A 14935-nucleotide genomic window follows, 5' to 3' on the forward strand; every position below is an offset into this window, starting at 1 on the left:
GAAGATCCCCTGGAGGAGATAATGGCAACCCACTCCAGTATTCTTGCCTGGAGAATCCCATGGACAGAGAAGCCTGCTGGGCTACAGTCCATGGGGTCACAGAGAGTCAAACACAGCTGAGCGACTGAGCCCTCAAACAACACATGAGACCAGATTGTCCTTACAGATGGAGGTGGTAATGCTGGGACCTCATCTGGTCTTGTCAAAATGACCCAAGAATATGGCATATGATTTATACATTCCCTCATCTTTTCTAAAAATTATGTTTAATTGGAGGAAAATTGCTTTACAATGTTGTATCGGCTTCTGCAGTACAACACACATGAAAAGCTATATGTATTCACTTATCCCCTCCCTGGTGAGCCTCCCTCCCCTCCGACCCTTCTAGATCATGTCGGAACACGGAGCTGAGCTCCCTGTGCTGTGCAGCAGCTTCCCACTAGCTCTGTTTCACACACGGTAGTGCATATATGTCGATGCCACTCTCTCAGTTCATCCCACCCTCTCCTCACCTTCCCCTGCTGTGTCTACAAGGTTCATTTTGGGGTGTGTGTGTGTGTGTGTGTGTGCACGTGTGCAGGAAAAAAGAGAGAAAACATACATCTTATGGTGCGTGAGAATGGAACTTCCATGACACAATACAGAATATAAGATTTCTATGATTTATAGTTCTCTTCTTTTAGAGCCATGAGTCAACTGATATTGAAACTTATTCTGAAAACATTATTCGAACAAGTCTGGGGTTCCTCCATAAGAATACGGTTAATCTAAGATTTTAACTGGAATGAGATATTTGTTGTAACAAGAAATGTCTGTGGATTATTATTATTATTTTGGTTGATGAGGCTCTTTCTTCAAATTCTCCCTTACGTGTTTTAGAAAAGCAGTTGTGCCCCGAAGCAGACATCCTATTAGCATTGTGAGGGTAGTAATTTGCTCATGTTTCCAAAATAGCCCCATTCACATATACTAAAGTGTCTGCTTATACAGAACTTCCACTCGTGTCGGAAGAACTACTATAATAATAAACGCTGGCATCCAAATCGAAACAGCATGTGGCTCCCAACAAATGTTTATGAAAACATTTGTTTTCTTACAGTCAGTTTAATTTTGAAATGTATGCCTAGGCCCGTGTACAAGGACGGTGTCTCTGGGCCTCTGTTAATCCCCCCCACCTCCTCAAAACCAAACACACCTCTTAACCCTGGCCCCACACGTGACAGGACTCACCAGAAACAGGCACCACAGTGAAAAGTCAGGCCTTTGAGGTATGTCACTCTGAGACCACCCTACTAGAGGAGGCCCCGAGATCGCAGAGCCAAGGCCCCTCACGGCAACCCTGGTAATTAGACACTAATAATGGACTGAAGGTGTAAAATTCACCTCAACTCACCACCAACAGACTAAACAATCCAGAGGAAGAGAGAAACCTTTCTGTGAGGAGCAAGAATGAATAATACAGCAGAAAGCTTGCAAAAGCGTATCAACTTTGACAAATGTAATGGAATAACAATGGCTATTTCAAAACTAATGGCATTAGATCTGAGTGAAACCCTAGACCGCATTCTGAATCATTAGAAGGCTGCTAGTTTATGAATTAATATTGGTTTGATTTTTGCTCTTAATATTGTCAACTTCAATAATCACCAAGGTGTCTGATTTCTGATTTTTTTTTTCATTCGTTAGTTTGCTTCTCATGAAGGACCCTCAAGGAGGGAAAGAACCCTTACAGCGTGTAGATGGGTACTTCTCTTATTGTGAAAGCCTGTTAAATAGAGAAGGAAAGCTATCATCATCGCTGTGTGACAGATGGGTATATACGATGTCCTCTATCACAGACCATTTAGCATTTTTGTTCTGCAACACCGATGTCAACCTATATTTTTCTCGGGAAAGGCAAAGGATGTTTTCTGGGATGGAAAAAGGGCAAGAATCTCCATTTGTTAGTCAGTGATTTTTTTTTTCAGAAAAACATACACAATTTATAACCTACAAATATTTTTAAAGGGGAATTAAATGAATGCTTTTAGTAAACTTTGTGGATTATTGGAATGTTTTTCTCCTAAAAGAGACTTGAAATTTGGGGATTTCAATTTGTACGTGGGCTCATGAGGTTAACTTAGTATAGAAAGAATTAGAAATTCACTCACATAGTGGCGTTTTAAGCATCCTTGAGAATAATATAGACAATCTCACAGATAATGTTGGGCAAAAGAAACCAGAAACAATTGAGTACATCTTATACGATTCCACTTACACAAAGTACAAAAACGTGCTTAGTTAGTTAGTCGTATCCAACTCTGTGAGATGCCATGGACTGCAGCCGACCAGGTTCCTCTGTCCACAGGATCTCTTAGGCAAGATTACTGGAGTGGGTTGCCATTTCCTCCTCCAGGGGATCATGCCCACCCATGTGAGATCGAACCTGAGTCACCTGTATTGGCAGGTGGATTCCTTACCATTGTGCCACCTGGGAAGTTCAAACACGGGAGAAGCTAATCTATGCTGTTAGCGGTCAGAGGATGATTACTCTTGGCAAGGGAGGCAACTGGAAATAGAAACGCGGGGTCTTCAGGCCACTTGTATCCTTCCACCCCTTCTGCTGGGTGCTAGTTATATTGTGTGTCACTTATGAAAAACTGTCATACTGTGTGCTTATGATGTGGGGCCTTTTCTGAATACATGCTTCAGTAAAAAGTTTAAAAATAAAGGATTAAAGATTCATAGCACTGTGAAGCTAGAGTCTGACCACGACTGGCTCCACAGTGGTCATATATGTGAGTATACTGAAGTCCTGCAATAATTGTTTCTAAACTTACACCTAAGATCTATTTGACAGCATGTAATTTTAGTGGCTTCTGAGAGTTCTGATTTTATCCATGAAATTAACAACTGACTTGTGATGACCCAAGATAATTTGAAAGTTGAGTGTGTGTTGAAGTTGGGTTAGGTGGGCAGAGGGCAGCCGGGGAGGGATAATTATATTCTCTAAAGGATGAAAACAGTCACATCTTCCTTTTGCTGGAGTCAATAACAAAATATCCGTAGTTTTCATTTGTTTGGTCATAGAAGCTGTGAGCTTCCAGATAGCTGTGAAACGAGGCTTCGATGTTGAATTGCCAAAAAAACACTTTCCTTGCGTGTGAGCATGCTCAGTTGTGTCCAACTCTTTGTGACCCCATGGACTGTAGCCAGCTGACCCTGTAGTCAGCGGCTCTCTGCTGATGATAAGGATGCTGTGGCTACGTACATGATCAAAATAATGCTTTTGAAGGTCAGGGAATTGAAGTCTAAGTTTTAGAGACTGGAGCTGAGGGTCTCTCAGGAGAGCACTCAGCAGATGGACAGGGCAGAAATGTTCATCTTTGAGTGCTAATTGCAATTCCATCACTAATTTGAATGCACTGGAATATCTTGGAGAATATTACTTGACTTAACAGAATATTAAAAAAAAAAAACTCACCTTTTGGGGTCAATAATTTTGTAGAGTTTTCCATTGTGAGTCTGGGTCATACTTTTACTACTTGATAGGATGTAAACTTCACCTATGGAAAGAGAAATACAGTAAGTTAGTTCATAGTATTGTAAGGCTTTACCTTCTATTGACTGCATGTGTATGCTCAGTTGCTAAAATCATGTCTGAGACTCTTTGCGACCCCGTGGACTGTAGCCCACTAGACTCCTCTGACAATGGGATTATCTCAGCAAGAATACTAGAGCAGGTTGTGATTTCCTCCTCCAGGGGATCTTCCTGACCCAGGGATCAAACTCAAGTCTCCTATGTCTTCTGCAGTGGGGGGTGGATTTTTTTTTTTATTCACGGATTCTTTACCACCTGGGAAGCCCTATGTATATGTCTATATGTATACTGGGCTTCCCAGGTGGTGCCAGTGGTAAAGAATCCACCTGCCAATGCAAGAGACACAGGAGATGTGGGTTCAATCCCTGGGTTGGAAAGATCCCCTGGAGGAGGGCATGGCAACCCACTCCAGTATTCTTGCCTGGAGAACCCCACAGACAGAGGAGCCTGGAAGGCTACAGTCCATGGGGTGACAAAAGAGTCAGACATGACTGAAGTAACTAAGAACACACAGTACATACATCTATTATATAGTCATACATCCTCAGAAGATCACTGGCCGGAAGATTATAAGAGCTTCCTAAGTCCACCCTCAGTGCATCTCGACTCCGGTCACTTCTTCCCACGTCTCCCCGTAGCTCTGGCAGGAGCAGAGCATAATCTCTCACCTTGATGATGGCCACAGCCTCCTAGCTGATCTCCCTGCTCTTACTCTTATTCTTCTAGGTTTACTCTCAGTATATCAGCTACAGAGATTCCTTAAAAGGCAAGCGAGAGTGTATAAATTGGATTACACTCTTCTATATCCACACCCTCTAATGACTTCTAATTTCCCTCCAACGGCTTCTACTCTCTCTCCAAGCCAAGGCTAAGTCCTGACAGTGGTCTATGACGATGTGCCCCCTTAATTGCTCGGATGCCATCTGCAACGCTTCTAGCCTCTCTGGCCTCCTGACTTTGGAAACGAGAGACAAGCTCCTGGCCCAGCATCCTGTTTCAGGCCCCTGCTGTCCTGGGCTCCTCCTGTCTTAGCATCTGTCCCAGGCCCTGCCTATCAGTAGATCACCACTAGGTGCATTTTCCCCCTTTGGTCTGTGCTTATGTCATCCTTCTTGACTGTACTGTTTATTTATTTTAATAGATCTTTTTGATTTGGACCATTTTAAAAGTCTTTATTAAATTTGTTACAATATTGCTTCTGTTTTATGTTTTGGCTTTTTGGGCTTTGAGACATGTGGGATCTTGGCTCCCTGACCGGGGATGGGACCCCCTGCACTAGAAGGCGAAGTCTTAACCACTGGACCACTCAGGAAGTCCCCTTATTGTGTTATTTAAAAGTACACTTGTCCCAGCTCCTAGTAGACTTTGTGCCAACTCTCTCCTCTTAGGAGAGAACCACTCTCATTTATGACCATTCCTTCCATTTAATTCAATACATAGAACTGATCATATGAATAGGGAATTAGAAGTTGTTTTTATGATTATATGTTTATGAGGCTTTAAAATTTATGTTTGGTTCTCTTTCATGAAATAGTCTTTGATTTAGCCTATATTTCTCTATTTTACTCTGTTATTGTATATTAAGCACACCCTGCTGCTTTCTCACTTCTGGAAAGGATATTATGGGACTTATAATAAAAACATGACACAGCAGAAAAAATGGCATCAAAAAACTAAGGAATGTAAGTAAAAAAAAATTCATATTTGTTTCATCAACTACTTTATGTAGTCTACCACATTTAATCCTTAAAACAAACCCATTAAAAACATACACACACACACACACATCCAGAAAAAACTCATTTAAAAAATCTAACTCAATTTATTATATGGCTCTTAATTAAAAACCAGAGAAGAGTGAAAGTATATTTACTCTAAATTATGAAATATACATGATATTTTTGGATTTGGACAGTAAGAACTGTGTGTGCTTCATTTTTGGCTCTCCTCCCAGCATTGTATTCGGTATGGACGGATATTTGGACACTTTAACCACGGTGGGGTGACGGTAGTAGGGTAAATGATGGTGAGTTATTGGCAGTATGGGCTGGGGAAACCAAAATGATTCATCAAAATGATTCTAAATACTTATCTCTAATTCTGAAACAAACAATTTGATCCTAATTTATACTTTAAAATCAGAGTTTGCCAATGAGGTTTAAATTACATTATAGAAGATGGAAGTGAGAAAGGCTATATTTCTGGTTCATTTGAATGGGGTAGAAGAATTTCAAGGCAAACTTAAATGCAAGATGCTTGAAATGCTAAAACAGGAAAAAGACAGATTGGACTACTCTTCTTTGAATCCCTATATTCCTGCAGCTCTGAAATCTGCGTTTTGTGTTGCAGGAATCTAGTTTGAGTTCCTTGGCAACCTTAGTGAATGGCATGGAGCTGTTTCTGATGAATTCTCTATTTGGTGGAGGAAAACCAAATCTGAACATTTAGAGTAAATAATTATGATTTATATGAAAACACAACTTTTCTTTCTTAATACCTAGAAATTCATGTCCCAGGCTAAAGGAGCATGGTAGCCATAGTTTGTTTGGATATCGCTCTTTAAAGGGAATCATTATGATAGCTACATTTATCTCTGAAATTTAAAACTGGAAGCATTTCACTCTTTGGTAACATTCCAATTATCAACCTCTTTTTGCTTTTTAAACTGCATACATTTTGATAATATATCAACAAATAAATTGTATGTTATCCTGGAGATTATCAAGGAGAAGATAATTTTCATTCTGTTGGAAAGCAGATATAAACTCAGATTATTTCCAACAAATTTCATGCCCTCATGGGCAAAAAAATAAAAAGTTAGGAAATGAAGTGAGGTGCAGATTGCAACATATTTTAAATTTATTCCAAGAGACATGGATAAGTGGAAAGGTTTTCAGATAGAGAATATAAACAAATGACTTAACTGCTTCAAAAATATCAGTAGCCATTTGAAATTTTCTAAGATTCAAAAATTCTCTTTTGTTTCCAACTCCCATCTTCCTGCTTTGTTTCTTTCATGTTTCTGGAGTAGAAATAAGATTTAAAGACCCCCAGAGAAAGTTTATTCTAAGAGAGTACTGAACTGGTCATCTTTGCTGGAGGTTACATTTCCAACAAATGGAGGTTGAGATGATTTTACTTGCTTTTCAGAGTAGAACAGAGCCTCTTGGGCAAAGATTGACAATGGAACTTAACAGAGTTTGTACGGTACCTAATTCGTCTTCTCCGAATCCCAAAATGTGACCTGAAAAGTAACCTCTACAGGAACCACCGTTGCCAAGACAGAGTGGTTTTTCTTGCCATTGCTTGCTCACAGGACTTTGCTGGAGGGTTAAGAAATTCCTACGAGAAAAACATACCAGAAACCTATGATGAAAATGTGCTTTTGTCTAAAAGACACAATGACATGTTTAAAATAAAGCTTGTAATAAATAATTCTTGTGCCATGGACCTAGCTTCTAAAGGGAAAAATAATATAGCCCAAAATGTGTGTGAATACTCTGAAATTCCCATGTGAGGAAAAAGTACTTAAAGATGACATTTTGTTTGGAGAGGGTAGGTACTAAAAGTACCCGAGTATGAGAAATACCCTCCCCTTCATCTGGAGAATGATACTTCCTGTCCAGGACTAGATATCGTGCTGTGCTATTAATCAGAAAGAGGGACAGGGGAAGAGCACAGGGTCAGTTCACTTTTCTATTTCCTTTTAGTGACCAAGCATATCAGCTCTGCCATATGCCTGAATGACAGTGACTTGGGAAGCAAGATCCTTATTTTGGGCTTCATTACAGAGTTTCTTATAATTATGGACAATGTGACCTCTAAGCTTTAGGTTAAAATTTAATTTTGCAGTATTCCTATCAATAGAGAGAAATTAAGGTCTGTTGCCAAAAGTCCTGAAAGTCTGACCAAAAAAAACAATTCTTAGCCTTTCAATAATTTTTAAAATATTTATGTAACTCATGTAAAACTACATTTCTTCAATTTACTCGTGATCACAGTAAATTTATGTTAAGGATGAGGGGAAGAGCCTAAATAATATGAAATGTCCATCTGAAGACTTTTCTGCTCTTAAAAATTATTTTATAAATTTGATCAAGTCTGTTTCAAAACATCTTTTAGGAAATTCTTTAATTTCCCCACCATACATGGTGGAACTAAAAGTAAATAGGACTTCCTTCGTGGTCCAGTGGTTAAGAATCTGCCTGCCAATGCAGAGGACATGGGTTCAATCCCTGTTCCAGGGAGATTCCACACGGTGCAGAGCAACAAAGTCTGTGAGCTGCAACTACTGAAGTTCACGCTCTAGAGCCCTTGAGCTGCAACAATGAGAAGCTACCACAATGAGAAGGCTGGGCATGGTAACAAGAGAGTAGCCGCAATTCACAGCAACTAGAGAAAGTCCTCGTGCGGCAAGGAAGACCTAACACAGCCAGAAGGAAAAAAAGAAAAGAAAGACTAACTAGTAGAATGGAAAAAAAATAAATATTAATAAACAATAGTTTTTATGTGTCCCACACCTGACCTCCAAAGGGTGACATGCATTTGAATATGCCCAATAATCAATGGATATGTCATTCGATCTATCAAACTGTGCTGTGAGGAAGCCTACCCATTACGATCTCCAAACACGTAGCTTCCATAGAGTCTTTCTGACTGGCAGCCTCGGTAAACAAATCCACCAACCAAAGGACCATTACTGAATGGCTTGAATTCTAAAAGTGATGGCTCACTTTCTGGAAATAAATAGACATACCATTAGATCAAATGAAATATATTTTTATAAAGGAAAACTAATGTAGGCCATGGGGCTTCCCAGGTGGCGCTAGTGGTAACAACCCTGCTAATACAGGAGACATAAGAGATGCGGGTTCAATCCCTGGGTTAGGAAGATCCCTTGGTGGAGAGCATGGCAACCCACTCCAGTATTCTTGCCTGGAGAATCCCATGGACAGAGGAGCCTGGTCGGCTACATACAGTTTATGGGGTCACAAAGAGTCAGACACGACCGAAGCCACTTTGCACGTATGCACACACAATGTAGGCCATGCCACAATTACTACGGTAATTTACTTTAACTCTGAAATGTGTTCCGTGATGCATGAGATGGATTATTGCTATAGATCTTTAGTGAAAATAATTAACCCTTTTGCTTAAATATTATAAAATGTACAGGGCTTCCATGCATAGCAGAATGAAACAAAAATGCTCTGCAAATGCTTATTGTTATTATAACTTCCAAGACATACCGAATTTTCAATGACAATATCTCTGAACATTTTGGAAATCATGGACTTTAGAACTAAAATACTTAAACAAATAATACTTAATCTTTTTAATATTGAATTTTTTGTAGAAATACTTCTGCATATACCTCCTAAACTGAGTCAAACTTCTGTCAAATTCTATAAAACGTTTAAAAGTTTACACTTTAATGAAAATAAAGGCATGGTACATAAAAGGTTTTCAAAACCACATTTGTTGCATATTTTAAAATACTGTCACTTAGTCAAGTAATATCTTCATTTAAAATGTTTTAAGAGTTTTGTTTATAGGATCATGTGGTTAACAAAGTCTATTTCAGTCATTCCTTCAGAATTACATGTGAATAGTCATGTATCTCAGTCTTTTCATGCATGTCATTATGTTCTCAAATATAAAGATGCCAATTACAATGAAAAAGATACAAAGCCAGCTGGAAATTAATCTGAAAATTACTTATCACATACTTAAATAAGTCACTATCAACAGGAAGTCTTTTAGGCAAAAGCTTTTGTGGAAAGACAAAAATTCTAAAGTTCTTCCCACGTGATTATGGTGAATAGGTGAATGTGTACTCAGTCACACAGTCATGTCCAGCTCTTTGCAACTCCATAGACTGTAGCCCTCCAGGCTCCTCTGTCCATGGGATTTTCCCGGCAAGCATACTGGAGTGGGTTGCCAATTCCTTCTTAGGGGATCTTCCTGACCCAGGGGTCGATCCCAAGTCTCTTGCATCTCCTGCACTGCAGACGGATTCTTGACCACTGAGCCATCGAGGGGGCCTGATGATGGTGCATATGATCTTATAAAAAGTAGAACAATGAAGTTTTAAATGAATTTAATTTAATCCTCTCCCAGAGTACTGAGAGGCCACATAATTGAATGTCTGAAGTCATGAACTCTGGAATCAGGCTGCTGCTGCTGCTAAGTCACTTCAGTCGTGTCCGACTCTGTGTGACCCCAGAGACGGCAGCCCACCAGGCTCCCCCGTCCCTGGGATTCTCCAGGCAAGAACACTGGAGTGGGTTGCCATTTCCTTCTCCAATGTGTGAAAGTGAAGTCGCTCAGTCGTGTCCGACTCTTAGCGACCCCATGGACTGCAGCCTACCAGGTTCCTCCATCCATGGGATTTTCTAGGCAAGAGTACTGGAGTGGCTTGCCATTGCCTTCCCCGGAATCAGGCTACCTGGGTTCAAATCCGGATCCTGTCACCTTACGTGGTGTGACAAGCAATCTTTCTGTGTTTCAGTTTTCTCATCTGTACAATATGAACAGTAAGAGTACTTCTAGGATTTCTCTGTAAATGAAATGAGTGAAGTTTTAAAAATACTTATTACAGGCCCTGGCATGTAGTAAATGCTGTGGATGTGGTTATTTGTTTTTTTTTTTTCCCCCGATTTATTGAGGTATAATTGACAAATAAAATTTGATATATATAAATAGTAAAAGAATTCTGCAGCTGTGTTTTTAATATATAAATGTAGGGCCATCCATACTGTAATCAGTTTCAGCTGAACCCAAATTAATGTGATTATAGAATTTAGTTTAATCTACAAATATAGCTAAAATTCCCACAGGCTAGTGACTCATTAGATTTTTTTTTTCTAACCACATTATTCTTTAGTTTGGCTTTTATAAGATGCACACACACATACATGAATACCTGAAAAAAAAAAAAAGTAAAATAACTGAAAACTACATGAACCAGCATAGCTGCTTCATTCCTGGTACTAAATAAATATCTGTATTGAATGAATAGAAGAAGCAATCAATTCAATAATCTTCATCTATTATGTTCCCTGAATCATAATAATATTTGATACACTGTTGCCTCCAAAATGAGTAAATACAAAAATGTGGAAAAATATTAACTTTATTTTTAATATGTATCTCAAACACTCTAATAATCATGCCATTAAAAATAAGATCTAAACATTCCATCTTCATGACTTGGGTAAATAACATGTTTTTATAAGTCTATTATTTTGTTTTCTCTAAAATAAACACCTTTAAAAAATACATTCTTATTTGAAACACATAATTTTCCTAATTGCTGAGACTAGTATGTTGGGTATTGAGAAATTTCTTACCCTTAACACTTCTTTTTTTCCTCTGTATATAAGATGTTAAGACAAGTTCTCTCTTATATATTAAATAAATAGAAGGTATTCATCTTGATTCTCAGATGAGCAAAATATAAACTGCTAACTTTTGAAGGTCCATTAAATTTTTTGGACCTACAGAGCAGCATTCAATCCACGGGGAGGGTAATTACCCAAATGGAGCCCCTAGGGCTTGTAAGAATCATTGGACCTTTAAGAAGCCAGCAACTGATTCTGTTACCACTGTTAGGCCAGTGTTCTGATGCTTTCCTAAATGCTCATTTTGCAGAAATCCTTTTCTCTTCAATTAATACACTAAAATAAAACAAAGCCCGAATGAAAGCCCAAATCAACAAATTATGCTCTACTTACCATAATCTTTCCCCTTTATGATCTGTAGGATTCTGGCTGATGAGCTGTTCTTTCCATTGGAGTCTGAACAAAGTATTGTTAAATTGATGTTTATATCAGTGGGGTGTCGATCCACAGCGCATCTGCGACAAAAGTGGGGACACTCATGAATTCCTACCAGGGTATCTTCCAAACTCAGAGATTCCTGACACAGGAACCCTTTGTGGGCTGGCAAGGATCCTAGGGAGGATTTAGTTAGGAATCTCTAGAAACCGCCGAAGGAAACATCCTGTTTGTTTACTCTGTTGAAATTTAATGAGCTCTGGAGTGCATTTCTTAATTTCTATTGGTACCTCCCTCCATTATGAACATGCGCGCTGCCTTAAAACATGTGTTAGTCTGTTGTTAAGGGAAAGCACGGATATGATACCTGGGTAACATATAAGAGTAAGGACAGCAGTACCATCAACTCACACCCACAACACACGCTACAGGATACGTGGTCCCTGAGTTATGATGAGCCAGCATTATGATGCTGTGGAGGTATTACCTGGTCAGTAGAAACTGTACTTTGAGTTTTGATCTTCTCCCAGACTAAAGACATGTGGTACAATACTCTCCTGTGATGCTGGGCAGAGGCAACTACAGTTCCCAGCAACCCACACCATCACTAGAGGAATCAACGATGCACAGACAACCACTCTGTATCCCTACAACCATTCTGCTTTAACATTTGATAAATATTGAAAAATTTGATATTTGATAAATATCTCATGAAAACATGAGACATTCAATTAAATGGCCTCCCTGGTGGCTCAGATGGGAAAGAATTGGCCTACAATGAAGGAGACCCAGGTTCGATCCCAGGGTCGGGAAGATCCCCTGGAGGAGGGAATGGCAAGCCACTCCAGTATTCTTGCCTGGAGAATCCCATGGACAGAGGTGCCTGGCAGGCTACAGTCTGTAGGGTCGCAAAGAGTCAGATACTACTGAGCGACTAACACAGACACATATTCAATTAAACAGGCTTCGTGTTAATAGATTTTGCCCAACTGCACTCATCTCACACGCTAGTAAAGTCATGCTCAAAATTCTCCAAGCCAGGCTTCAGCAATATGTGAACCGTGAACTCCCAGATGTTCAAGCAGGTTTTAGAAAAGGCAGAGGCACCAGAGATCAAATTGCCAACATCCGCTGGATCATGGAGAAAGCAAGAGAGTTCCAGAAAAACATCTATTTCTGCTTCATTGACTATGCAAAAGCCTTTGACTGTGTGGATCACAATAAACTGTGGAACATTCTGAAAGAGATGGGAATACCAGACCACCTGACCTGCCTCTTGAGAAACCTGTATGCAGGTCAGGAAGCAACAGTTAGAACTGCACGTGGAACAACAGACTGGTTCCAAATAGGAAAAGGTGTACGTCAAGGTTGTATATTGTCACCTTGCTTATTTAACTTATATGCAGAGTACATCATGAGGAACGCTGGGCTGGAAGAAGCACAAGCTGGAATCAAGATTGCTGGGAAAAATATCAATAATCTCAGATATGCAGATGACACTACCTTTATGGCAGAAAGTGAAGAGGAACTCAAAAGCCTCTTGAAGAAAGTGAAAGAGGAGAGTGAAAAGGTTGGCTTGAAGCTCAACATTCAGAAAACAAAGATCATGGCATCTGGTTCCATCACTTCATGGGAAATAGATGGAAAAACAGTGGAAACAGTGTCAGACTTTATTTTTTTGGGCTCCAAAATCACTGCAGATGCTGATTGCAGCCATGAAATTAAAAGACACTTACTCCTCGGAAGGAAAGTTATGACCAACCTTGATAATATATTAAAAAGCAGAGACATCACTTTGCCAACAAAGGTCTGTCTAGTCAAGGCTATGGTCTTTCCCGTGGTCATGTATGGATGTGAGAGTTGGACTGTGAAGAAAGCTGATCGCTGAAGAATTGATGCTTTTGAACTGTGGTGTTGGAGAAGACTCTTGAGAGTCCCTTGTACTGCAAGGAGATCCAACCAGTCCATTCTAAGGGAGATCGATCCTGGGTGTTCATTGGAAGGACTGATGCTAAAGCTGAAACTGCAATACTTTGGCCACCTCATGCGACGAGTTGACTCACTGGAAAAGACTCTGATGCTGGGAAAGGTTGGGGGCGGGAGGAGAAGGGGACGACAGAGAATGAGATGGCTGGATGGCATCACCGCCTCTGTGGACATGAGTTTGAGTGAACTCCGGGAGTTGGTGATGGACAGGGAGGCCTGGCGTGCTGTGATTCATGGGGTCGCAGAGAGTCGGACACGACTGAGCGACTGAACTGAACACTAACATAAGTATTGTGAGCATGTTTAAAGTGGACTAGACTAAGCTATGATGTTTGGTAGGTGAGGACCATTAAGTGCCTTTTCCACTTACGGTATTTTCAACTTACAATGGTTTCACTGGGACTTAACCCCACTGTAAGACAAGGAAGGTGTGTATTAGTTATAGTATTAATTTTGTGTTTCTTTTTTTAAAGATTTTTTTTAATGTGGACCATTTTTTAAATGTCTTTATTGAATTTGTTATAATACTGCTTCTGTTTTATTTTCTTGTTTTTAAGCTATGAGGCATTTGGGAATCTTAGCTCCCTGACCAGGGATTGAACTTGCACCCATTGCATTGAAAGGCAGTCTTAACCACTGGACCACAAGAGAAATCCCTTATGTTTCTTAGATAGAATCAGTACATTCTAAAGTGTGGGCTGCCCTAACAAAGGGGAGCATGCACTCCAGTTTAAGGAATAAAATAAAACTGGTCTCCACAACCACTAAAGTCCTTCACGTGGACTCCGATTTCATGTTCACCCCAAATTTGTGACCAGAATATTTCTGTGACTTAAGCCACTGACTGTAAACTCTATGAGTAAAGGAACTATTTTCAATCTCTTTATCACTGTTATTTCTGTTCCTTAGTTCAAATCCAGGAATATAAGGAGGGCTCAATATTTGTTGAATGTTTCAGCCAATGAGTGACTAGGTATGGGGCGTGTGGGTTGAGGGAAGAATGAAATTGAATAATATTTCTGAAATTTTCAAAAATTTGCAAAACAGTGCTGCACTGTTTTCAATTTCTTAAGCTTGGCATCACTGACATTTGGTACCAGATATGTCTCTTTTTCTGAGAGGAAAAGGGGGCTGTTCTGAGCATTGTAGGATATTTAGGAGCATCTCTGGCCTCCACCCACTATGTGTCAGTAGCATGATCTGCTGCTGCTGCTGCTAAGTCACTTCAGTCGTGTCTGACTCTGTGTGACCCCACAGACGGAAGCCCACCAGGCTCCCCTGTCCTGGGATTCTCTAGGCAAGAACACTGGAGTGGGTTGCCATTTCCTTCTCCAATGTGTGAAAGTGGAAAGTGAAAGTGAAGTGGCTCAGTCATGTCCGACCCCCAGCGACCCCACGGACTGCAGCCTACCAGGCTCCTCCATCCATGGGATTTTCCAGGCAAGAGTACTGGAGTGGCTTGCCATTGCCTTCTCACGATCTGCTGCTACACTCCTTCTAATTTGCGGAAACCAAAAATGCTTCTAGACACTGCCAAAAGTCCACTGATGGCAAAATCATTCCATTGGGATCACTGCTTTAGGCAGTGACA

At 40.1% G+C, this 14935-nt stretch overlaps 1 protein-coding gene across 3 annotated transcripts in view; it reads right to left on the minus strand.

Annotated features, from left to right (window-relative positions):
* The window catches only part of HHIP (hedgehog interacting protein), a 109530-nt gene that overhangs the window by 23199 nt on the left and 71396 nt on the right, over positions 1 to 14935 (minus strand). For all 3 annotated transcript variants that reach the window (XM_055405217.2, XM_055405216.2, XM_055405218.2), the window contains exons 8-11: positions 11317 to 11438; positions 8193 to 8316; positions 6792 to 6922; positions 3464 to 3545 (exon numbers count right to left, since the gene is read on the minus strand). In XM_055405217.2, coding sequence (XP_055261192.2) covers positions 3464 to 3545; positions 6792 to 6922; positions 8193 to 8316; positions 11317 to 11438 — 459 coding nt within the window. The remainder of the gene's footprint in view (positions 1 to 3463; positions 3546 to 6791; positions 6923 to 8192; positions 8317 to 11316; positions 11439 to 14935) is intronic.

This window comes from Moschus berezovskii, chromosome 19 (assembly GCF_049115385.1).
Source record: "Moschus berezovskii isolate FMDL1 chromosome 19, NW_MosBer_1.0, whole genome shotgun sequence".
Classification (NCBI taxonomy): domain Eukaryota; kingdom Metazoa; phylum Chordata; class Mammalia; order Artiodactyla; family Moschidae; genus Moschus; species Moschus berezovskii.